General features: G+C 45.5%; 1 protein-coding gene across 2 annotated transcripts in view; it reads right to left on the bottom strand.

The window, feature by feature from the left end:
- Positions 1-26,432, bottom strand: part of SH3BP5L (SH3 binding domain protein 5 like) — a 264,169-nt gene that overhangs the window by 74,819 nt on the left and 162,918 nt on the right. For both annotated transcript variants that reach the window (XM_069634801.1, XM_069634800.1), the window contains one exon: positions 20,800-20,973. In XM_069634801.1, the coding sequence (XP_069490902.1) occupies positions 20,800-20,973 (174 nt within the window). The remainder of the gene's footprint in view (positions 1-20,799; positions 20,974-26,432) is intronic.

Raw genomic sequence — 26,432 nt, 5'->3', positions numbered from 1 at the left:
AAAAAACACTTCCAGATCAATGCCATAAAATGTGGTAATGTGCAGGTGCCTGTCTCCAATCCCCCCCAAGGACTCCATCTGCCAAGTCTCAATCGCAACTCCACTGCTTTTTTCCCAACATTGAAAGGAAAAAAGTGGTTATGCGGGCCACGGGCGAAACACAATTTGTAACCAATTCAAAATTGGACACTGAGACACCGCCCGTGGTACCAAATCTCGTGGGCCAGCCCTCCGACTCGGTAGGCCAGGAACAGGCCACCCAGGGGTGTCAAGAGGAGGTTGCCATCGCTTTCAGTCTAGAGGACGGGCAGGCCTCCTTGGTCCTGCGACGTATTACGCCCTGTGACGAAGATCTAGCACGAAAGACTCACCTGGGGGAGCCAACTGCTGACACCCTGTCTTTCTCGGAAACCCCCAAGGATATGAAAGTAATACTTGGTTGGGTTAGCAACCCGGATATAAACGGTCTCGCCAGGATTAACGGGTCCTTTTTGATGAATTCATTCTTTCAGATTCCATCGTTAAGAAATCTATCATCAAAGGACCTGGACTGGGTAAAGCTTGCCTCCCATAACAACCACAGAGTGTTGTGTAGAGTCCAATCACAGATAATAACGAAATTGATCTTGGACTTCACCGATGACTTTGAATTATTGGTTCTTACTCCTTGTCTGTTTATGGATATGGAGTGTGCTCAGGCTTTTCTGGACTTTGTCACGCCAGTTCCCATTGTAAGAACAGAGGGTCCCGTAGTGGCCCCCTTTGAGTCCCATGCCAATCAACTAGCTCTGCAACTTGCCTCGCTTACGCAAGCGCTAAGTGGTTCGTCATGGCCCCTGATCAAAGTGGCAGCATCTATGAAACCTCCACCATCGGAATCATAACACCAGGGGATTTCAATCGCATCCTGGAATTGCTGTGGTGTGACTAACCTCAAGACATGGCATCGGCAGGTAGAGACACAGCATAGGATCGATATCTTAATGTTGCAAGAAACGATGGCGCTAGAGGCTCTCATGCTTGATGGGTATATATGCTTTCTGCCCCCGCACGACGTTCCTGCTTTGGACGTCCATCTGGAGGTATTGCCGTACTTATTAACGCCCTCAGGGTGGCCTCACGCATTTTGGGAAAAACGGAATCATGCATTTTGGTGGAGTTGACCTTTGATTATTGTAAAATTCACTCTTTATTCCTGATGTCTATATACTGGAATCCGAGTGCTGTCTCTTTGGACCTGGCCTTAGAGGATCTGAATCGAATCTTGGGCCATGTAGCGCTTCATTGCCCAAACCACGAAATTATAATTGGGGGCGATTTAAACTCGTATTTGGAATTAGAAGGCACCTCTCTGCCTTCCGACTACTCCTCCCCTTATGTACTTCAAGCTTTTTGTATAGGTAATCGATGGGCCAGTTTCTTTGAAGCGTGGGGCATCTATCCCATTCAACTTGCCCCTGATGCCATCAAAATTTCTTGGAAACGTGGGACCTCGTCGTCTCTTATCGACTATGTGTTTGCATCAGCGGCATGCTCTGGTCTGCTCGACCCCATTACAGTCTTGAGTGTGGGACTGAGTGACCATCGGATGTTGACCACTTATCTACACTTGAGGTTTGAAGCATACGAAAATTTGGAATCTGCCGTTATGGTGGAAAGCGACAGGCACATCTTGTCTGTTAGATGGAATCCCACTATCTGCCGCAAAATGGTGTTTTGTGTAAATCGGGATCTTGTTGTGACTCATAACAAGCACTTAGCGCCGTGGCACAGGGAAAGAATCACTGAATTATACCTGAAGATGATTCGCTCACATTTGGCGTGCCTATCTAAAGAATGCAGTGAAATAGCCGTCTAAAAGCTGCACGCCCTCACTTGGCAGAGGTTGCTAAATTAAAAACAAAAAAACAGCGAGTTGCGGAACTTAAGAGGTATCTCTCTGAGCTTAGTAAACTTGAAAAGAGAAAAAAAACTTCATTGTTGCTCGCTTCAAGTCAAAGCTGAAGTTTTTGCGCTACGCTGCTTACAACCTTGCCAATCAACAAATGATTGAACTGCTATGTAAGAAAAACACGAGGGATCAATGGTCTATTCTACAAAACCCTTTGGGTAAGGTGGACAACCGCATGGTGGCTACCATATCGGGCACTGAATGGCGGTCTTTTTTCCTTAAGAAATATAATCTACCGGAAAAACATAGAAGGCTGGAGTCCCTGGATTTACAGTTGAAATTCCCCTCCGTTTGTCCTTGGGAAAACAAGGACATCGTTGGGGCAATCTCATCCCTGAAATTTTCTAAAGCGGCTGGGCCCGATGGGCTGCTGCCCTGCGTAGTTTTGGGCCAGGTATTTGCTCTCTTGGTATCAGTTAATATACCAATCTGGGAAAATTCCTCCCTCCTGGCTTATGGCAATTGTAATCCCAATTCACAAAAAAGGGTGCTCTAAATGTCCCGTCAAACTTTAGGCCAATAGCCTTAATTGACATTTCAGCAAAAATCTTTGCACAGTTGGTCCTGTGTGAATTGGAGTCTTACGTTAACACCGCCAATATTCTTTCAAAAGTCCAGGTCGGTTTCCGCAGAGCTATGGGCGCGCAGCTTAATGCATCAATTCTTGCCCACCTACTGTCAGCATCACGCGTCCAGCCAAATGGGACGATTTACACGGCATCTTTAGATTTATCAGCAGCGTTTGATAGTGTTCTACGAAACCGTCTTTGGCAGAAGATGCTGTCCTATGGCATCCCTTCTGAGCTGGTTGCGATAATAGCGGCTCTTCACCAAAACACTTCTTATAGGGTGCGCATCAACTCAGAGGGCCTGCTGTCTGACAGTATCCCGACAAGAATTGGCGTGAAGCAAGGTTGCAACTTGGCCGCGATAATCTAAATCTGGCCGACATTGAGCAGATATGGGAGGGAACAAACACATTTGCGGTAAACCTAGGCAAGTTGCGTCTCCATTGGTTGGCATTCGCCAATTACATCATTCTATTCAGAACAACTTAACTATCAACTCAGATAAATCTCATATAACAGCTTTTTCACATAAGAAGAAAAACCTGAGATTTAAGTATGCTGTCAATTCCCATCCATTGTGATGAGGGAAGAGATCACGTACCTGGGGTACAATATGTCAAATGGCATGTCTGTCGGCAAGTGGCGACTTGTGTTGGCAACTAAGCTTGACCAGTTGTCTGTACAAATGAGGATTATCTTCTCTAGGTACTGTAGATACTCGTTATTGCCTCTCCTTCACTACTACACCATGAAAGTAGAGCCCATCTTACTTTACACCTTGGACGTTTGCTTGGTAAATCTGGGGCCATTATTAAATCTCCTCCAAGGTAGGATTTGGAAAAGGGTATTAGGCATCCCTGGTTATTTGCCTAATCCAATTCTTATACACGTATTTGGACTATATCCTTTAGCAGACAAACACGACTGGCGTATGTTTAACTCCTTTAGCAAAATGATCTCGCCCCCAGTTAACTCCCTGTATGAGGACTTCAGCTTAATGCTAAATGAAGAACACCCTGCCTCTATGGTTGAATTTAAGTTACATATGCTGGCGATTTTAAGATCTGTGAATATGACGCAACAGGACCTAATTGATTCTCCGTGGAAAGTTAAAGCTAGATTTTTTAGGAATGCATGGGCACGCAATGCAGATTTAATCTCAGGTTATTCATCATTTCACACCTATGCAAAATTCAGGCAGGCTGTCTCGCCCAGTTTGCCATACCTAATGTGTTTTCCTGACCAGCATGCTAGAAGGACATACATGAGATTTCGGATGGATCTTATCCACACAGGTTCTCGCATTGGCAATTGGACAGGATACAAAGAGTTGGGGCAGTGGGAATGTTGTCGGTTTTGCTCTAGGGTTGGGGAATGCAAAACCTTGGAACACTTGTTCATGTATTGTACCCACTTCGATCACTATAGGCTCTGTTGTTTGGGACCTTTTTTTGTTTCGAATTCTAGTAATGACCGTCAGCTGGTTTGGTTGAGTTGTATGTGGGGCCAGTCCAACTCCATCATGCTAGCAACAGTGAGACTTGTGAACATGATTGAGAAAGTTCTTCTGCCATTAAACAAATCAATGTATATTATGAAGGCCACAGACGCCTCACTGGTACATATATAGAACTTACTTACACCAACAAATGTACCACAATTGGCACCAACGAGGGCAATCTTGTCTTGTCTGATGATCCCAATTGACGCACACGGGTGTCACCCTTTTGTAACGCAGATAGGCTTTCTCTCTCATGTTGACGAGTAAACAACATCAAAAGGTAACAAGTATTGTGAGTGGTGCTCTAATTTGTAAGGACCATGAGAAAAAAAAGATTTGGAAATAGACACTGTTTTATTGATCCTATTGTACTATGTGTTTGATGCATTTTAAACTGATTACAAGCTTTGATGGAGCTATAGCTTGTGTTGTATATAATAGTATAGTGATTTTTTTTATGAATGATGTTTATGAATTATGTTATGTATTTAGTGACAACATTTTGTAAATGTGTAAAATTAATGTTTTGCTACCAAAAAATAAATAAAATAATTTTTTTTTAAAAAAAGTATAGGGCAAGTTAGGCCATTTTCCAACTCTCTTTTTGATTTAATAAAAGTACCTAGAGAAAACCTAAATTCAGTTGTCTTTGTCTACTTCATGATGCCTTAACAACGCCTTCATCTCCTTGAGTAGACAAGTCCTTTCACCAAGCAACTGCATCACGCTGGCAAGAGCCATCATCCTGAGCAAACTGAACTATTGTAATGCTCTCCTCATGGGCACGTCAGCCTCAAACCTGGCCGAGCTTCAACTTCTCCAAAATAAAGCTTTGCGTACAGCACTGGGCCTTTGTCGTTCGGACCACATCTCAGCACCAGGGCGAGAAGTCCATTGGCTACCCATTAAAGCCTGCATTAAGTTCTAAACACCGACTATTGCTCACCAATGCATCTATATAGAGGCCCCTCGCTACTTGAATAGCAAAATTTACCAAAATAACATACTGCAGTCACTTTGCTCATCTAACAACATCTCTCCTGTCACCCCATGTTTCAAAAGTGCCAGAGCAAGAGAGGTAAGCAGGAGGGGTAAGCTTCTGTGTCACTGCTCCATCCCTCTGAAACTCCTTACCACCAAACATTTGAAATTAGCACTCCTACCCTATATTTAAGAGACTTGCGAAAACTTGGCTATTCAACAAATATGATTAACTTCACCCTATACTGATTTGCTATACTGTTCTCCTTTGGGTTTGGGCGTTACACAAAGCCATGAATGAATAAAATATAAACTGTAAGGGCAGGAGACTCTCAGAATCCTGCACCTAATGCCACTCAACAATATAACAGAGTAAGGGATAGAGACTACCAGACAGATCCCCCGCACTAAAAAGATTTCACATTGGGAGGATCGAGTTGCTAGAGAGGAAAACGTTGTTTGCCTGAAACTGGTTTTGCACTTAAGAGTTCTCTTCAAGGTGAACTTTCTGGAAATTAATCATGTTCTCCAACTGAAGAATGTGGAAACAGTCTTGAAAGTTTTGTTGAAGCAAAAAAGTCCAAACAGGTTTTCACTCAAGGGCGTTTCTTTAACCAAGATCCATGCATGACACCAACCAGAACACCACAACTGCCAGGGGACTCGGTTCCATCTTCATTTTTTTTACTTTAGAAAACCATATAGTGAAATCAGCTCAAACTAGAATGCTTACCACCAACCCGTGCCTTCTTCACTTCACAGTTAGAAACACATGCACATTTAGGACAGATTTCAAGTGGCAAAACAGTTTAACAGGTAACTATTTTTTGCAGCATGAATTGGGAGCAAGTACTGCATACCTTGGGGAGGTGAGTGAGGTTGAAAGATTACAGATGAAATTCCTAAGCACAAGCATTACTATGCTGCACATTAATGCATGTATCACATACCCATACAATCAGCCGGTCATCCTACCTAAGTTGATACTTTCTAACCCCTTAAATTGAGCTAACATTAACAGGTCTCATTACAGTGCTTGAAAGCGTTATGAACCAGACACGAAGCACTACATAAAAAGCAGATAGTACCAAGCATCACATAGCTGTGCTGCTAGGGAATGTCCGTATGAAGGTTACCATGACAACCGTGCCTCGTTGGCCATGTAGTTTTGGTGAAGCAACCATCTGGTAATACCATATTATGCACTTTATGATTTTTCTCCCCAGGCAGGCCCACTCTGTCTTTCACTGAGGTCATACCTTAAAGCTCTTGTGGAGTGCACTTGTGCCCCGGCGTTCCCTCAACCAGTGATTGCAGTTTTGTAAAGAACAGTGGTAATTTGACAGTCTGATCAACATGAAAGTCAGACCCAATTTTGCACAAATCTTGGGGGGGGTCTTTAAACGACATTACTGTGGAACAGTGCAAATTGTCCACTGACAAAAAAGTCCAGTAGTTCACTAACTTTGTGTGTCGAGGTAACTGAAACTAGGAAAGTCCCCTACGACAATAAGTATTTTATGTCCCATTTGTGCATAGACTCAAGAGACTGCCATATATCCTCAAGAGAGCTACATTGAATTCCTAGGATGCCGCACAATTTAGTGCATCAGGAGTGGAGACAGAAGCAGAGTATAGCATCTCTATCTGCACACAATCACAAAGCTTTACCATTTCATGGCATAGCACTTGCTTGTTGCGGGCAATCTGGTTTCCTTTAGGCTTCCCGTTACACACTGGCAAAGGAAGTTTTCAATACAAACACCTTCAAATGGGTTGTTAGGAATGATAGATGACATTTCTTTTAAAAATATACTCTAGAAGTGTCACTATATGGCATTTCTTTTTGGAAATCGGGACATCATTTTAAATGTTTACAGTTATTTAGGCTTGTCTTCTTCATTTTAGAATGACCGAAATCAGTTTGAGGTTTGCTTGTCTTTTCTCTTGCTCTGTTTCATTGCCCAAGTCTAGTTGGACTTTGATTTACTGGCATGTTTGTGTAGATAAAACATAGGGGGAGGAATGAGCGCATCCCTCCTTATGAAACATGCACCCATTACATTTTCTGCTGAAAATGTTGACAGTATAAACTGGCCCTCCTTTTTAAATTCCATGTGTTATAAAATTGTACAGTCTCCAGCAGAACAGTCTGTTTCCATACTGCAATTCTACGTCACGGTCAACTTTGGCATAGAGTTAAGGAGCCACTTTTGACATATAGCCCACGTGCATCAAACCATTTCTACTTATATGGGGAGTTGGTGGAAGGTTCAGAAAAAAAATATGTTTTTGGGATACAATGCATGTGTGAGGGCCTAACCTCATACTCGAAGGTTAATGGCTATCACCAACATATCCTTGAACTCCTAAAAAGTGTATCAAGTGCATCTTACATGCCACTTTACAAGTAATTGAAGGCCTAAGAAAATACAATGACGCCAACATTGGTAGACAATCTGTTTCTGCCCTTACAGGCAGCCCTACAGATACGTGGCATACCAGCCACTTTTACTCTGTAAAAACAGACAAATGCTGCCAACATAATAAAATAGGGAGCAAACAGCTCCATGGATCTGGTTGGGTCAGGGCTAGCAGCAGAGCAGGTTTACTGAAGGAGCAATACATGTGTACTGACTAATCTGAAGATGAACCTTAAAGGTAAAAATGCTTCTTTTAATGTGCATGATTAGGTGCAACTATGTATTACAACAAAACCACTGTTTGTGACAATCATTTTGTATCCACCTAAAAGTTAGCCCCTCTGGCAAGGAAAGTTTTATTCCTTAAAAAACATAATTTTACTCCCACCTTCAAAAGTAGTTAGTAAAACGCTTGCACCTTAAAATGTCTTTTCTGGAGCCCTGCATCACATTCATAACCTGCTACATAATTGATCAGGTACTGGTGTCTATTTGCAGGCCCATCTGGCAGAAAAACTAAGATCTCATGAAGACAGGACTGCACAAGGCGCCCAACACATTGATAAACACGTAGATCCTAGTCAGGAGTAAAAAGACACTTGCGACTGCATTCTCCACATGCACACTACACACCATGTCTAACTCGACAAGAATCTATTATGACTCTCGCAAAGGACTAGTGAAAAGTTTGAGGCCTGCGAGTTTACCCATCCAGCCTTCAAATCGAGAACTACAATAAAGAGAAGACACACTTTCTCACAATGATGCCAAGGAAAAACCATCTGACCACACTGCAGGTTCACCCCTGCACCTTTACAATCCCCATAGGATCTAAAGACCTATCTCTCCAAGAACATCTCGGTCAACATAGATTAATCTCCTTGCCCCCAGTCAGCCATCCCCAATCCCCTCTGGCACTTGAACCGCACAGAATCACGTGACATCCCCCTGGGAGCCTGCCTCCCAACTACCAGTCCCACCATCCCCCTGGAACTATTAACATACAATTGAAAGAAGTAGAATATGATTGAAGATGCAATATGGACCCAATTAGTGGAGGCTCAAAGTGGCTAAAAAAATATATTGGTCCCGGTCCCCTTGCTCCTTCAATACTATTGCCCATGTGGAGCGTTGTCTTGGTGAGATACTGAAAATGTCACCGTTAGCCTCTGCAAACCCCTCAACAACATTGAAAATTGTAATTGATGAAGACAGCACTAAGTTATCAATAATCGATTTACTGACCAAACTCCAAGTAGACCATCTTGACATTTGGGAAGCACCAAAAAAACTTCTGATCTTAAAAGACTAGCCTTAGTGACCATGGGTTCTTTACTGGGGCCATGGAGTTCCTTTGCCAGTCTCCCCCTACTCCCTACCAGTCTCCCTCTTCCTTCCCATGGTTGATGGCAAGTATTGGAAGCCAAACCCAGTGAACTCTGCTTTGACAACTACAGAATACAGCCTCAATGCATGCTAGCACAAAGCGCTCCCTATACATCCCTTCACTTTCCTAGCACTCTGAAGTAATTTGCTCTACATCCAGCACTTTACAGAACTAAATACATTGAAGAGCTTAATTACCTTGCTCAGCATTGTATGTACCAATATAAAGATAAAACCTACTAATAATGAATGAAACCCATGTGCGCTTTTATGCAGAATTAGGAAAAACAACAGAGAAGTGTTATGTATCAGATGTCCCTGGTGAATTGGGATATTTTGTCAGGGTTGAAATTGAGACAATTACTTTAGCATGCCCATAACAAAATGTCACACCTTCTGCCGAGGGAGAAACACTATGGACAGAACCCAGTCATTGAGAAGCCTATACTCATTAGAATTCCCTCACTTTAGTTCTGTCTTCACAGACCCTATGAAGAAGGAATGAAAACAAAATTTCATAAATTGAATAACATTTTGAAGTCAAACTTATCTAGCCAGTTGCGACTTCCAAATATATATATTAGTTGCCATTATATATAATTCACAGATCTACAACCATTGAAGTACAATGGCTCGATAGGCACCATTAACCACGTATGTCAATAAATTACCACTGCCCCTTCAATGCCAAGGAATTTTGGTCCTACCATCATGCGCATTAGTGACAGTTACAGCCAGTTATTTTTTTGCGTGATCTGCGCATTTAAGGAACATCTTAATTACCTAGATCAAGATTTCTCCCACTAGTTTCTAAAATGAGGCAGGTAGGTTGTTTACAAATTTAAGGAGGATAACTATGATGGAGAATGTGGATTACACCTCAGTAACATTCCCTTCCCCATCATAGAATCATCATTGATATTCATAAACACTGACGAGAACAGTAAGCTCACCCTCCAGAAAGGTGGAGGGGACTTCAGAGATGGGCGAAAGCCATAATCAAGAAGTCGAAATGGATAGGACCCTAGTCAGCAGGTGAGGCAAAAAGACTGGGCAACTTGTGCATCCGAATCTAAGGAGTAATGCCTGGTAATGCATGGCTGGATCGCCAGCTAGCATCTTTACAGAGTTCCGTCGTGGGAACATTCTTTTGAAGAGCAGCAGTAGCCGCTTTTCCTATCTCTGCATGGGTATTTGGTCTACTTGCTAAACACCAATTTACCTTTTGCTTACACAACACAATACAAGCCCACTCCATCGTAAACCCTTGTGAATAATCTCATGACCAATAAACAGCTGTTTTGCAGTTCTTAACTTCTTTGTCCTGGCTAAGAAATGGAGAAGTGTTGTCTTCAGTTCCAAAATGTGCAGAGATCATTCTGCTGCTTGACAGGATAGAAGTTTGGTTCCTCTCTGCCAGCACAAAAGTAAAAATCAAAATCTTTCACTTGAAAGCATAAGAGGCCCCGTCTGAGGGTCTACATGTATATTCAAGTAGCTGCATTGCATGACCCCAGGAGCCATGCCATTAAGTCAGCGTAGGAAGACTGAGACCTAATGTATAAAGGAGATCCCGTCTCCCAGCAGAGATCAGTGTGGCTGGATGGACATGTAGATCAGGTCCAAGTACTCAATTGCTCATGATGGAGCAATTGGGATCATCATTGTTTTTGACTGTCTGAACTTTAGGATTAATTTTGGTAGAAAGGGGAAATGAGGACAATAACATGTTCCCCTTTGATCCTGGTTTGGGATGTCTGGGGGGGCAAAGTCTTCACATCTGACATTTTCATTCATGGCAAAGAGGTCAGGAGACTCTGTTCCCCATCTGGCGGATATTTCTCCAATAACCTCTTAATTTAGAAACTACTTGGGTACGCTTCTAAAGGAACCGATTAGGGTGACTGCCTGCATATTCTTGATCCATGGCAGATTTACTGACGGAAGTCAGTTCCAGATGGTTTGAGCTTCCCTCTACAGGGTCCTCAACCTCATGCCTGCCTGACTCTGCAGGTAATGCAAAGTGATTGCGTTGCCAGTGTCATCAGGATTCCACTTGTAGTAATGGAATGCAGGAACAGCCTTCATTGCCAGGTGAGCTGAAGTAGTCTCAACTCCAAAATGTCTATGTAGTAGCCACTTTCCTTCACAGACGACATACCCAGGGACAGTCCAATTTCGAAAATAGATGTGAAGAATTTTGAGAAATGTGTCCCAAAAGTGTGTTTTTGGGGCCTAAGGAAAGCCAATGCAAAAAATCCTTTAAAATATATTTTCAACATGGAAACCTTCACATTTCACAAAGTTTGACATGTGTTCAGATGTGACCAAACTTAGTTTGCTTTATTTGCTGATCTATTATGGACGAGGTCAAAAGTTAAATTAACACATTTCCAAATTCTATTATGCAGTGTTTAGGTATATATGATATAGACAGACAGACACACAATCTTAAAAAAAGACATGTGTGGCCGAAGACAAAGTTCCTCTAAAAGGTTACAAACTCCAGACTTGCAATATCACTTTTTCATACGGTAGGGGGGGATTTTATTCCTTGTAATACATGGATAAACTGTCATGCCCTCTAATACTCGGTCTCTTGCTTACCCTGATGCAAAATAATGTGTACATATTGACACACATTGTCAATCTAGCCTCTGGGGGTTTGTACAAATACTGCGACTTAGAAATGTCGCCTATTCCAAATAAAATCCCAACCCCCATTACTCCGACTAATGGGAGCAGGGGTGTGCCCCGCTGCAGTTGGTCACAGTAAAGGGGGTCAGGGGTTGCAGGGGTGTCCCCCGCTTCCATTAGATGGTAGTGGCGGGCAATACAGAGAAAAAAAAAAAGGACCCTGCAGCGCCAGTTCAGACCCACGTAAGTGGGACAGAGCTGCCGCCAGAGGGATACAGTTGATATGGCGGCACACTTCTGTATGTGCCGCTGAAAAGGTAAGTGGGTAGGGGGGAGGCAGGTAGGGGATGCAGGGCACAGTGATGTATGTGATCACTGCACTGCAAAATAATGGAAGTCGGATTTTTGAAAGTCGGCACTATGGGTGGCGCAGTGATCACATAGATCCAACTGGTTGGGTAGAAAAAAAAGTGAGAAAAAAAAATATGGAGCTAGTGATAATTTCTTTTTAAATTTGGTTTTTATTAACGTTTTTATAATTATGACATAAATAGAAGAATGATACAAGCATTGAAATGCATGAAAATAAAGTCACAACTCCCCCTCCCCCTCCTGCCGCTCCCTCCCCCTCCCTCTCCCATACCATGGTTCATTGGATGATAACAACAGCAGGGTCAAACACATTATCCTAAAACACATTGCGAGCATAAGGTAGTCCCAAAAAAGAGGGGGCGCTCAAAACTTAAGGTCCAACAGATAAGAGCCACATCTCCTGTTACAACAGATCCCTCCACGCTCTGAAGTGAGTGTCCAGACAATGATGTTCAGATCGGGGGGGGATCGTCTAAGACGTTACTTATGTCTTAAGCTGTTCTCCCATATTTATCAAAGAATAGAAGCCATAGGCCCTCGGTGTTAGACTTGGATTCATCAATCAGGTGAGTTAAGTACTCCATGTCATAGATTGCCCATATTTTCGATACCCAATCCCCCTCCCCTGGGGGTCGAGGTGATTTCCATTTTTGGGCCCAGCAACATCTAGCCGCGACTAACATGACTTGCAACATGTGGTCGTGTTTCACCTTTGGACCCCCCTCTACCTCGATACCAAACACTAGCCAGGGGGACAGGGTTCTTTCCATTCCATCTACCTCTTTTATCCATGACAGGACCTCACTCCAATAAGTTTGTACCACCTGACACTTCCACCACATATGAACATAGTCCCCTTTTTCAATGTGACATTTCCAGCAGTGGGGGTCGTAGCCTTTTCTCATTCTGGCTATCCTCTGTGGAGGGTAGTGCCATCTGTGTATCAGCTTCAGGGCCTGGTGACGGTATTGGGGCGCGGTTGTGGAGGGATTGGCCTGCCTACAGATCTTGGTCCATCTTTTTTCAGTTATGGGAGTGCCTAGGTCTTTTTCCCATTGTACCTGGGAGGATGGGGGGGTCCCGTGGGGCGGAGAACAACAAAAAGCTATAGAGCTGTGATATCACCCCTTTGGTCCCTTTGTGTGTTATAAGGAATTTCTCAAAGTCTGTTAAATCTCTCCTGAGCGTATCTCCCCATCTACTCTCAGTAAGGGCGCTCTTAAGATGCAGGTATCGAAAGGGAGAGAGGTTGGGGAGGCCCAGGGCGTCCTTCAGATCCCCCAGGGATATGAACACCCCCTCCGCCCAGAGCTGTCTGGCCCTACAAAGGCCTGCCTCGTACCATTTTTGGAAGGCTAGTGGTTCGTTGATCCCTTTCCAAAGTGGAGGAGCTCAGATGCAGCTTAGGGTTGAGGGCCATGCTGTGAGCCACCTGAGATATCCCCCCCTTTCCATATGGACCACAGCACCCCCAGTACTGGATGTTTCAAAACCCTTCTCGGGATAGATGCCTTGGGGACCCCTAGCCACTCATCTAATGTGACTGGGGAGAAGAGCGTGTTGTCCAATATTACCCATTGTTCCTTTGGGCCCATCAAGTGGTCAACAAGGATTCGCAAATGTGATGCCTTATAGTATGTGCCTAGATCTGGGAAGTTAACTCCGCCCTCGTCTTTGGGCCCTGTAAGAGTGTCATAAGCGATCCTGTGGGATTTTCCGGCCATGGGTAGCGGAGAAGGGTCCGCTAGACCTCTAGGAGGAATGGTTTCGGTATCTGGGTCGGCAACATTTGAAATAGGTATAAAACTGTAGGGAGGATTACCATTTTAATGGAGTTCAGGCGAGCCATTCATGAGAGGCCGGATTTCGACCAGCGTTCTAGGTCACGTTTGATCGCCCCCCAGAGGGGTGGGTAATTTGCCTTGAAAAGATCTGCTAGATCCAATGGTACCTGGATCCCCAGGTGACAGAGTCCCTCAGTTTGTTTACAGAACGGGAGGTCGTCAATATATTGCCTCCATGTCATTGAGCTGGCCTACTGGAAAAGCAATTGATTTGTCTACATTTACCTTGTAGCCCGCAAGGGACCCATATCGTTCTAAGCTATTCAACACCTCGGGGACTGATTGAGATGGGTTAGAGAGGTACAGGAGGACATCGTCCGCAAACAAAGTTATTTTATAGTCAGTTTCCCCTATTTTAATACCCTGGATCTTGTTGTTTCCCCTGATCGCTATAGCCCAGGGCTCCATCACTAGTGCGTATATGAGGGGAGACAATGGGCACCACTGTCTTGTGCCCCTTTCCAAAGGGAAGGGTTCCGACTCTCCCCCATTCACCACCACTCTTGCAGAAGGGCGAGAGTAGAGGGCCGTCATCCATCCCCACCATTTGGGTCCCATCCCCAAAGAGGATAGAACCCCCTCCATGAAGGCCCAGCTCACCCTGTCGAATGCCTTCTCCACGTCTAGGGACAGGAGAAGAGCACCCTCAGATTTCACTCTTTTTGAGCTCAGTATGTGTAGGGTTTTGCGCATACTGTCTGCCCCCTGTCTGTTCATTACAAAACCTACCTGATCAGGGTGGATCAGTCGGAGGAGACACTTTTCTAAGCGTGTTGCCAGGATCCTGGTGAAGATTTTAGCTTCTGTATTCAGAGGCGAGATGGGCCTATATGAGCTACACTCCACAGGGTCCGTGCCGGGCTTAGGAATTACTGTGATCATGGCCTGCAGGAATGTCGGTGGGATGGTTTCCGAGGTTTTAATTTGGTTAAACATTTTGGTTAGTGGTTGTATTAGCTTCGATTGGAATTGTTTGTAGAAGTCAGCTGTGTATCCGTCTCCCACCGGTGTCTTGCCTACTTTAAGCCTTCTGATGGCCCCCTCCACCTCTTCCTCTGTTATTTCCTTCTCCAGTGTCTCCCTCTCTAGGTCTGTGAGCTTAGATAGGGGGTGGTCCTCGAGATATCTTTGAATGTCATCTAACGATTCATCCTTTTGTTTAGTATAGAGAGCCTTATAGAAGCCCGCAAATGATTTGGCTATGTGCTCAGTTTTTATCTGGATGTTACCCGCCCCGTCCTTGACCTTCTCTATCCGTCTACCCGCCCTGTTTCCCCTCAGCCTGTGTGCCAAGAGAGTTCCGTCCTTGTCCCCCTTCTCGTAGTACCGCTGCTTTGGACATCTAATTTTTTTGACCACTTCCCCAATCAAGATTGTATGCAGGGCTTGTCTCTTATCTCTCATTTCGCTCAGGAGGTTTTCGCGGTCCACATTTCCTTTGGTGAGCTGTGCCCTCATAACTCGCAGGTCTTTCCAGAGTTTGGATTCTATCAGTGCCCTCTCCCGTTTTTTGCTCGAGCCCTCTGCAATAAGGAGACCCCTGAAGGTGGCCTTTGCTGCCTCCCAGATTGTGGCCATTGGGATTAACCCTGTGTCGTTTGATATAAAGAAGGCTTATATTTCTTTCCTTAGGAATTCCCTAAACACCTGGTCCCTCATAAGGGTGTCGTTACAGCGCCACCTGTATGATTTCAGGGTGGCTTGCAATCGCCATTCCATAACGAGAAGTTCATGGTCTGACCAGGTCACTGATTCAACCGTAGGGTTTCCAACCTCCCCTCCTCCTTCATCTGATACCAATAGCAAGTCGATTCTAGTATACGTTTGGTGGGGAAGGTGTAACCCCCAGGGGCTTGCCAGCATTTTCGCCATACATTCACCCAATAATATTCTTGTAGGAGGTCCCTCATGGCAAGGTTATCCTTTGTGGGGGCTTTCGGTCCCGTCCCTCTGGCGGACCACCAATCCAGTCGAGGGTCTGTGATAAGATTGAAATCTCCACCCAGGATCATAGCCCCCTCCGCCCACTCGTCCATGACTTGAGAACTTTATTAATAAACTTGATTTGGCCAGCGTTGGGTGCGTACAGGGTGGCTAGTGTGACACGTGTGCCCTGAGACAACCCCTTGATCCCCAGGAATCTGCTTCCAAAGCCCCTTTTCGTCTCAGCATCGGTGAGATGCAGTGATTTACCAAGAAGGATGGCCACTCCCTTCTTCTTCGAGGATTTGTGTGAGGCCCAGAAATGTCTCCTTTCCTTTTATCGTCGACTCTGCCCCCCTTCTATAGTGCGTTTCTTGTAGGAAGATGGCTAGCAGTTTCTGTTTGCGGAACAAGTTGCTTGTGAGAGATTGCTTGTTTTGTGAGTTTAGGCCCTTAACGTTGAGCGTGCCGATCCGTCCTTCAACCATGATCGTATCTACCCTTGCCCTGTGAAACTTCAGTGAGTACCCCCCTTATCACCCGTAAGCTTGAGCCCCAGAACCATGGCATGGTGTTCCCTTTTCTTTTATCCCTCTCCCCTCCCATCCCATCCCTAGTTCCCCATTTCCCTTACCCATTTTGTTAGGCGTTCCTCTCCATCGCCCCACAAACATCGGGGTTAGTCAACGAACCACCAGGGCCGCTGCCCGGGCCCCGGGAGAGTAATTGGTGCCGATCGTACCCTCCGCATTTTTCATTCAGGAACTTTTCCCCAATTCAGTTGGGATTCAATCTCCCTGCAGGACCTCATTCAACTTTCCCCTCTTTGCCCCCACAGCTTGTATTGTGTCCCGCAGATCTCGGGACCCACCGTGGGTTAGTTTTCAGTGTAAATTGGAGGGGATCTTCAGTCTTGGAGGTTACACTCGGATACCCTCTGAGAAAACAACACCTCTCCGTCTCTCAGACAGGTGGGCCCCAAAACCTTTAAGTATCAATTCAACATAAACCTCGCCAACAGTAGCAACAACCAAAGGCAACAAGCAATTCCCCCCAACCTGGTGGAGCCCACGAGGGTCGTGTGAGCGATTGCATTACAGAAAATAACATCAAATTTCTTTTCTTTCTCCCTCTCCCCTGTGATCATGTGGGTCCACCGCGACCCGCCGGGGGATGTCTGGTTTTCTGAAATTTCCGAGTGCCCTTCACTTTGTGCTTCCCCTGGCTTAAGTCAGGGCCCCGTGCGGCCCGGCTCTGGTCACTGTCAGTTCTGCTCTGTTAGCTTGAGGTTCCTGGGGAGCCCCCAACCAGCTCGTCAATGGCTCTTTGGATGTCTTCTTCCGTCACGAGCTGGTGGTTCTAGCCTTGCCACTCGAAAGATAGGTAGAATGGGTGTCCCCAGCGGTACCGGACCCCCTTCTCCTGTGGCCATCTAGTGACTGGTCCACATTTTTTCCTCATTTGCAGCGTGATCTTGGTAGATTGCCACCCTGGAAATATCGTATTGTACGTCTCTTAGGGTCCTCGCCCTTTCAAGTATTCTTGCTTTGTCTCTATAATAGTGGAATCTCGCCAGCACAGAGCGTGGGCCCCTACCACGTCCACCAGCTCGATGGACCCTGTCGATCAGGATGGTTTCCCCGGAGTCAGTTCCCAAGACAATCCTGATGATCTCCTGCACTTTGCCCTCCAGGCGAGTCGGGGTCTCCCCCTCCACCTCCGTCAGGCCGAAAGAATCTCAGGTTACTTCTCCGTTCACGATTCTCCATGTCGTCAACCTTGAGACGGAGCTCCCCCTCCCGTCGCTGCATCTCCTTGAACCTTGCCTCCATCTGTGTTTCCAGGAGGTCGGTGGACGCCTGAGTGTTCTCCACCCCTTCCATTCTGTCCTCCAGTGTGGCGACTTTGGAGGTAAGGTCGGTCAACTTGGCTCCCATGTCCGTTCTCATCCCCCTGATTTCGTCTAGGATCGTCTGGATGTTATTCTGCATGGTGTTCATGTCCGGGGTCGGCGTGGATGAGGTGCTGGTCTCCATCTCTGGATCTCTGGGTGTGAATTGGTATTTTGATAGGGTTTCTTTCCAACTCATGAGGTGTTTCCGCCCCCTGATCTTTGTGGTTTCTTAATGTTCCCAGTGATCTCTCCAGGGATCCGGGGCTTATTCCCCTGCCCCCGCCTCAGCTCATGTAAGGTGTTGCGGGATGGCCGAGTCCTAGCGGTTTGATTCGCTTTGTGGGGGGTTCCCACATATCACAGGGTTCAGCTTTGGGGTCGCAGGTTCACCTTGCTCCTTATATCTTTAAGCTTGCCTCTGTGGCCGTGGGGTGATCAGACGCCTCGAGTGTTAATCTGGGGCCTCATGAGACCCTCTAATTGTGTCTCTACGTTCGGTGTCAGGGACTTCTTCTTGTGTTGGCACTCCCCTGTCAATGGCTCTCCAGCATGGTGGTAGGAAGGGCAGTGGCTAGGGTAGGTGGCTCACAACAAGTGACGTGTATTGGGACAAGTACCGAGCCATTCAACACTCCACAATGCATTCATACCGGTTTCGGGCAGGGCTGTGTAAGGCATTGTGTCAACCACCAGATACTAGACACCCACAACATAGAATGCGTATTCGTCACACACTCCATTCACCCAGGTCCCATCCACAAGCGTAGCCACAACATACGGTCGTTGAGAAGGCTCCAGGCAGTCTGGTCAGCACTTCCCCACACTACCATATATGGAACTTCCACCAAACAGCCAGTCAGGGGGAAGGAACAGAGGCAGGGCTTCCCGGGACTTCGGGAAGATCAAGGTAACAGGCGATGGAAGGCAAGAGGCCACGGGGGCCATCTTGTTTCCATCAGGAATCTACCGATTCCAATGACAGGGCATCCCAAAATGGAGGACGCTCAGGGCACCAGTCATTTCAGCACAGAGCTGCCACCAGCCCGTACCCTGCTCTGTGGGTCACACACAGGTGCCCAAAAACATACATTAGGGGCACAGGGTTGCACCCCTACCCATGGGTGCCATAAGGGTATACCATGGGTCTGTTCACCAAACCAAAAGAGAGCTGCACCGCCAGGAGTCCCACATGAACTCCTGCGTGGAAAACACAAAAGAACAAACGATAAAAAGCAGTAAAGGACAAGGATACAGAGGCCCTGTCCCTCCGATGCATTTCCAGCATCACAGAGTGCTTAAAGCATTATAGCGCTTGGATAGCCGGGCTTTGTAGTCAAGGTGCTATGGCACTAGCTGGCGAAGCACAGGGCCGGTAAAGCTTGCTCACTAGGGGTTAATTGGAATGCATATTATTTCAGCTCCTCTCTTCGCCACAGTGGCTCTGCCAGGCTTGGTAAACAAATCCTCTTTCGCATGGGAAGGAATGGTACTGCCGTGTACTCACTGATAAACATTCCTGGGCTTTCGCAGATGGGCTCCAAGGGAGGGAGGAAAGGAGCATCTTGGAGAGTTAGCAAGTTGGGACTTTCCATCAGTGGACATGTTTTTGCACTGAGAACTTTCGGGAATGGTGTGTCACGTTGACTGACAGCACGAGATTACAAAATGCACATGCACCCATGACTCAGGGAGAGATTCATCCGTGGACTGCTATGGAGCAGCATGTGCCCGGAGCATGATAGTCCAGGCGGCACCTAGTGGTGCTGTTATCTACAGAGTTAGCTGAGCAAACAGTTCATTTTAGATGGCCAGGATCTCTCAGCGCTATTTAATAACATCCAAGGGACGCAAGACTGTGTTTCTCTGATGAGCTTTGTGATTTTCTCTAACTTGAATTCCAAATTGCTTCTATATTTACTGTTCTGTTATATTATGCTATATGTCTAATAAATGCTAAATTTATACTGAAGGTGTCATATCTCTAGCATGAGTTCATTGCTTGGCACGAGCGGACCTGTAAGTGGGTGGAATTGGGCAATTTATGCTAATAAGGGCTCGTGCCTGGGGAGCAATACCCCTTTTCAATACAGTAGGCTCCACAGATTCTAATGGAACCCTGATCCAGCAGGCAAAAGGGCCATAAATGCTGCATTGGGCTGTTATTTGCCCTCCTGTCCCCACTACATTTGGCAGCACCTGATCCATGGGTCTTGCATCAGAGTGACAGATCCAATATGGTCAATTTTCTAGAGCTGACATGCATTCGTTCACCAGCCAAACAAAATGGCCCCAACGTTCTCTGACAAGTAGATCTGCGAATATCTGCAGATCTCTTTAGTCAATCAAATTGCAGCTTTTCAGCTTTAAATGCAAATTGCAGCTTTTCAGCTTTAAATGCAGATCAGGGAATTTAATTGCCAAAGTATACACAAGCCAGAATGCTCCAGATCTTTAAAAAAAAAAAAAAGTAAAATATAAAACACGCTGGCTGGACTTTCACGAAACCAAGCAAATTACTCCAGAGGGCTCACTCCTCTTGAAGGTTTGGTACAAATAAGTCTAGCGGTTTCAATGCAATCTGAATGGGAAATGCTACTTTTGGGACCCTCTGGACAGAACTTTACAAACGTATATTGTTTTACAATGTTTTGTGAAGATCTGCCGAACAGTGCCAAAGTTACAAGCACCTACATAAATTAGAATTACTAAAACACCAACTAAACCATAACTGCACTGTCACCGACTAAAATACGTATGCAAGGTCAGAGCCACACCACTCCAGTCCCACGTGTATGACATTTTACATAAGAAAGCAAGAAACTGTTTTCCTCTAACTTGGGACGACACTGTGAAAGTTCACCAAATTTAGCCAGCCCCTGATCTGGTCACATGCAAATAGACATGTGGAAAATGTAGAAAAACAATGTTGAAGACATTTTGTTTGTAACAAGTTTTCCATAAGACATTCAAAAACACGCTTTCAGTTTGCATTTCCTGAAACGCACAGCTCTGTTTTTCAGATTTCCGACATGCCTAAGCCTTACATCAAACTAATAAACCCTGCTAAACATTGGGATCAGCAAAACTCAAGAGAATTATAAAACGTATCTATGCCCTGTGTACCCCCACCCACAAGCCTCTCTTGCTGCTTTTTACATATAACCCTTCCTCTTGCATGTACATCACAGTTTATCCCTGGTGACACTCCACGTATAGTGTCTCAATATCTCCCGAAGCCTCGTTCTTGCCTGATCCCGAAGCAACACCTACTAGTGCCTCCTTCCCGCATCCCCTCAGTGGTCATGGTGAATGACTCACCTCGAGGATCTGGTTGAACTGGGACTTGAGCTCGAAGTAAGGCTTGCTCTTGACAATAAGCCGCTTCAGGGACTTCTGCAGTGATTGCACCTTTGCTTCTGCCTGTTGGCATTGGCGGGTCACATTCTGATGCTCCCGTTCACTGCGCAGCCGCTCCTCCTCTGCCTCATTCACCTTTCAGAGAAGAAACAGCAGGTGTCAAATCTCACTATATGAAACCTTTTGGGTCAATCAATTCCTACCCACTCGCTCCACCCAATCGGTCTTGATAATTGCTTTGAACAAAATCAGCAACTGAATGTAAATTTATTTAAGGTTCAGAGACGGATAGTGCATTTCTAGGAAAAGATAACATATTGTAAAGCACTTTGAACAGAAAAGGTGAAACTTAGGAGAGCAATGTAATAGGTTGTTAATTAGGAGAGTTGAGAAAACATGCATGCAGAATCACAGTTGTTAGGGAGATTTTTGGACTGCCCTCTGCTGATGAATGTAAAACCATCCAACCTAAAAGGCAAGACAGGCTTTCGAACCAAAAAGAAAAGACCAAACTGGATATAATGGTAGATATGACAGAGAAGCATGGCTTAACTGAAGCGAGGGGGTATGCTGGTAGTGAAATACAGTTGTTCTGAATGGTTAGCGAAAATACCACATCGGTATACTGAAAAACACACTATTTTAAAAACATACAAAGAAAATCTATAAGGTCAAATAAGCATAACACATTTTAAGACAGTATATGTACAAACACAGTAAAAGGCCATAGATGGACCCTGCCTACTCCTAAGCTACTGGTATGCAATACATGCAAGATTATGAGGCGAGCAGAAAAAGGGAACCCTAGACAACTGCAACACATTTACAGAGTCCCAATCAGGACCCAAAATATCACACATGAATAGTCTACCAATTCCCCCTTACCTCCAAGGGAACCCCACAGGGTAAATCCTAAGAATAACAGAGCAGCCCAGGACTCAAGGTAGGTACTCCCACAGTGCCAATTTCAGCAAGCATGGCTCAAGAATGACAGACGTTTTTGTAGGGTGAGTTACATGATCTGGTCACCCATACACTCGAAACTCAGATCAAAGACTCGGGCAATAAAAAGAAGAAGAATCAACCTTCCTATGAAGGTGGCCCACTAGCTGGAGCGAAAGAGAGAATGGAGATTACACCCTGAAGGCATAGGAACCAACCAAACCTATCCAGACAGCTCAGAGGGCAAAACGGAACAGCAAGCCAGCAGGGAATGGTCCCACAACAGGGGTAACAGTGGAGATAGTCTATCACTCTCTGTATGGCAGATGTCGATACTTCTCTCAGGCTCACCCAAATGCTTCCCATTCATACCATCTACCTTAACTGTTAATTCCCAAGGTCTATCCTTTGATTTAGTTATTTGACAATTCTATGCTTGGATCTAAATTGAGATTGGATAAGCAGGAGGTAAATGCAGCTTGAGGTCATACTGCACTAACCAGTGACCAGGAGCTACATGAGAAGCTAGTGCAAAGCATTCCATAAATATAGGTTCCACATAAGATGCAACCGTATCATTTGTTTTATTAATCATGGCCCCTTATGCTTTAAATGCCATATAGATGTATCCTAATATTTATTTATAAGTAGTTGCAAATGTACAGAGCTCATTTCCCATAGATGTGTTTGGTTTGCCATCAAGTGGTTTGGGGAGCTCGGTGTCAAGCTAACCAGGCTCTTCTGGGCTAGAAACAGGAGCGTAACCGCTCCCCTCAATCTCGATCCCGGTTAGGCAATCTCTCTTTATCCATAGCTACTTTCCCTGCTGAATTTAAGCATGCTTCCTACTCTCAAAAAACCCTCACTTGACCCTTCTCTGCCCTACAATTTCAACCTATTTATGTTCTTCCTTTGGACACTAAACACCTAGAGCAAATAGTCTTTGTACAAGTGTCTGCTTACTGAAATGGTTTTTCTCTACTGCATGTTGTCAATTTGGTTTTCGGTCTTACCATTCAACTGAGACAGCTCTACTTTATGTCACCACCTTGTTCTTTCTGCATGCTATGCTAAACACAATTATTAGGATATTTATTGAGCGCAGACCTAGCTTCGGGAAGCAACAGCGCAATTTACAATATTAGGGGGAAGAACATCATGAGGGAAACAAATAAATAAAAGGACCGGGGAGCTAACATGGGATGGTGGGCAATTGGCAGCATGGGGTGGGGAGACAGTAGGGAGCAGATCTTTGAGTCTCAGGCAGGGTTGAAAGTGCAGGGTGGGTGGACGTAGGTGTTAAGGAGGGGTCATTCTTCAAAGAGGAAGGTCTTGAGTGCTTTCCTGAACTGTAGAAGAGATGGGGCAAGTCTGATGTTGATGGGGAGCAGATTCCATAGTCTTGGAGTGTAGACAGAGAAGGCCTGTCTTCTGGTTCTTTCCTTCTTGCACTGTTGTGATTCAGACCTGCACTCCTTACTTCTGTTGGATCGAAAGCCTCCGGAGATGCTGAGTTTCTCAGTGAGGTAGCTTGGGGACTTCAGGATGACAGCCTTGTAGATGATGCAACATTTGAAGAGGATATGGGCTTGCAGTAGGAGCCAGTGCAGTCTGATGAGGGTCGGGGTAACGTGGTCGAATATGCAGTCCTTTAATGAGTCTTGCTGCAGCATTCAGGATATGTTTCAGGGGTGCCAGGGTAGTCGTCTGAAGGCCTTTCAAAAGGGCACTGCCACCACCCAGGTGAGAGAGGACCGAGGATTGGACAGCAGATCTGAAGTTATTTTCTGGGATGAAGAGATTGATTTTCTGCAGGAGAGAAAACTGGTATCAGGCTGTTTGTGTCTTCTTTGCTATGTGCTGTTTGAACGTGAGGTGCCAGTCTCCCCTTCTTGTTCTCCTCGATCGGTCCACAGCTTTTGACACGGTCAACCACATTGTTGTTCTTTTTACTTGCTCACTTGGGTTTTCAGAATTGTGTGTTCAACTGGTTTCGTTCATACCTCTCTGACTGCACATACTCTGTCTCTTGGGCTAGTAACAATTGTTACACCATCCCCTTTGCGTCTAAGGTACCCCAAGGCTCCGTTCTTGCCCCCCACACCCTTCCCCTATACACTGTTCCTCTTTCTTCCATCACTGCCTCATTCAGTTTCTCCTACTGTTAGGTGAGATTTCCTAAAGTTCTACTGGCAGTAAGACTTTAGTAAGCTACCCCAGTGGTTTGTAGATCCCCAACTCTTAGTATCAGTCTGTACTAGCTCAGGACCTTGGTAGAGTGGCAGAGCAGTCAGGCTTATCTTAAGAGGAAGATGTGAGCTGTAGGTAAGCACACCGAATCTTAGTTAGACAGGCACAGCAAAGAAGCACTTACACTTATAGTTATATAAAAAGTATATATTCATTATATTTACACCAGAATCTCTATAAAAACTTCAGACATTTATACTAGAGCACTTAGGGATACTTGATAATACACTTCAACGGGCACTTTTGTGTTTGTTTGCGGTTACATTTGTAGCAACGTTAGAAAGGGAAAAGACAATGTTATCGTATTATCGGTTATTGCGCACTCATGCGGTTTTCAGCAGTTTATACAGTAATGCATTTACTCTGCAAACACATATAGTAAAACCACTTAAATGGAGGAAAACATTTAGTTAGTGTAACGTAAGTTTAGTTCAAGGTTCTAGAGACAGGTCCTTCGCCTAGTAAGTCCATTAACTCCAAAAACGCAACACTAGCTAAAGGCAGTTTGGAAAGGGCTTGAAGTCTTGACAAGCAGCGAATTACGAAGAGTTCCTGTGGATTTCTTCCAGTTTCTAGAGTTATTGGAGCAGAAAATTACCAACTAACAAGGGAGACCTTAAAACGGACTTGAGAAGGGGACACAAGCAGCGGCTTGGGTCAGAGGTAAGAGGGGGTGCCCTGGACACCTCTACTTGCACTACAACGCTCTGGAGCGACTTCCTGAAATCAGGTAAGCAATACCTTTTCCCCACAGTACCTTAGGTTAGAAGAACATTTTTGTGCTGAATGCTCCGCGATGTGGCAGCTCTGGACCAGACCTCTGGATTCCTTGGTCTGATGACTGAAGCCAGGACAATGGATGGGATCTCTTTGCAGCAGTCTCGAGGGAGGACCTGTAGCATGCCTTTCAGCAACTCCTGGGGCCACTCTGCGGTTTTGTCACCTTTTCTGCAGCACCAACAAAGGACACGGATCGCCGGGTCAATCTTCTTCGCTTCCTGCAGTCCCACACTCTGTTGAGGGAGAGTTGGATCTGATCTCCGGAGAGTCCTTACGGGTTCAGCAAAGATTTGGACCGATTTGGCCTTTGCACAACGGTGCGCTCGAAATGGGCAGCAGGTCTCCTGGTATTGGGGGTTCCGCAGCTCTGGAAACTCCTACGACCTTGGGAGATGGCTCGTTTCAAAGTTAGTCTTGGAACTGGTTGTTCCCACCACCTAAAGGGGAGGAGGAGTCCTCTTCGGAGCTCCTCTGTCGGACAATATACGGGATCAGGACAAAAGTGGTCGCTTCTCGATGTTGCAAAGGGGCTTCAGCATCTCTGGTCAGTTTCTTCAGCTTCCAGTGGTCGACTTGCTTTTCACTCCAGAAGCCTCACCTTTTATACAGTTCCAGCACGCACTACTCGGCAATCTCTCTCAGCATTTTACAGAAAGGGGCGTTTGGCTGTGCAATCAGGACAGCCAGACCCTCTGTGGGAGCTGCGCCTATTCAGAAACTCTGGCAGACAAAGGAGAGTTGTGTGGAAAACTCCTCCCCCACTTCCTGCTTGCCCAGACACTCTGGAGCCTAGGCGGCGATACCCAAGGGTTCCCGCCAAAGGCCAGGGAGAGGCAGAGGCGCAGACACACACACACACACACCTTCCCCTCCCAGAATGGTAGAAGAAGGGTTAATTGAACAACCACCATGCTAGAAAAGGTGAAAAAAGAAGGGAAGCCCCAAGTTCGTACTTGGGTGCCCCTACTGTGCACTACCAAGGCTATGCACATAGCCTGCTGCATAAAAAAGACATAATAGTTGGTAGAACATGTCCACTGCCACCAGCCACAACTAGGTGATTGTGTATGTGACTAAAAAAAAAAGTCACAGGAGCAGAGAGAAATGGGACACTAGGTATCCCTTTGGCACGCCAGTGAAGGTGGTGTGTGCCAATCTCTCAGAATATAGAGTTTTAGGAGAGATACTAAATAACTGTAGTTACTTGAGGATATAGGAAAATAATCTTAAAGGAGGACCCTAAGGGTCCCCAGCAACACTGCCCATAACAAGCTGTGTGCTGCCGTTGTAAAAACATAGATGCCTTTAAAAGCTATGGAGCAGACATACTCCATAGTACAGGTAGAGTACAAAGAATTGAGTTCCAAAAGACAGAGCCCACAAGAATGAGAGGAAACAGGCTCCACTCATTCAGGATTGAAAGAAAAAGGTCCAGAAGTCCAGCAAAGAGTGCTGTGGGTCTCACTAGGAGAGGGGATGAAGCATAAACATGATAAATCTCCCTAACACTCGTCCCCCCCAGCCTAGGAACAGGAGGATCTAATCCACTCCTGGATTCCTCTCTTGATCCAGTCGGTCATACTTTCTGGAGAGACCATCAGCATTCTTAGGTTGAGTACCAG

Source organism: Ambystoma mexicanum, chromosome 13, assembly GCF_040938575.1.
Source record: "Ambystoma mexicanum isolate Mex_15411 chromosome 13, UKY_AmexF1_1, whole genome shotgun sequence".
Taxonomy (NCBI): Eukaryota; Metazoa; Chordata; class Amphibia; order Caudata; family Ambystomatidae; genus Ambystoma; species Ambystoma mexicanum.
The sequence above is the reverse complement of the archived record's forward strand: the minus strand, read 5'-3'. Positions and strand labels throughout refer to the sequence as shown.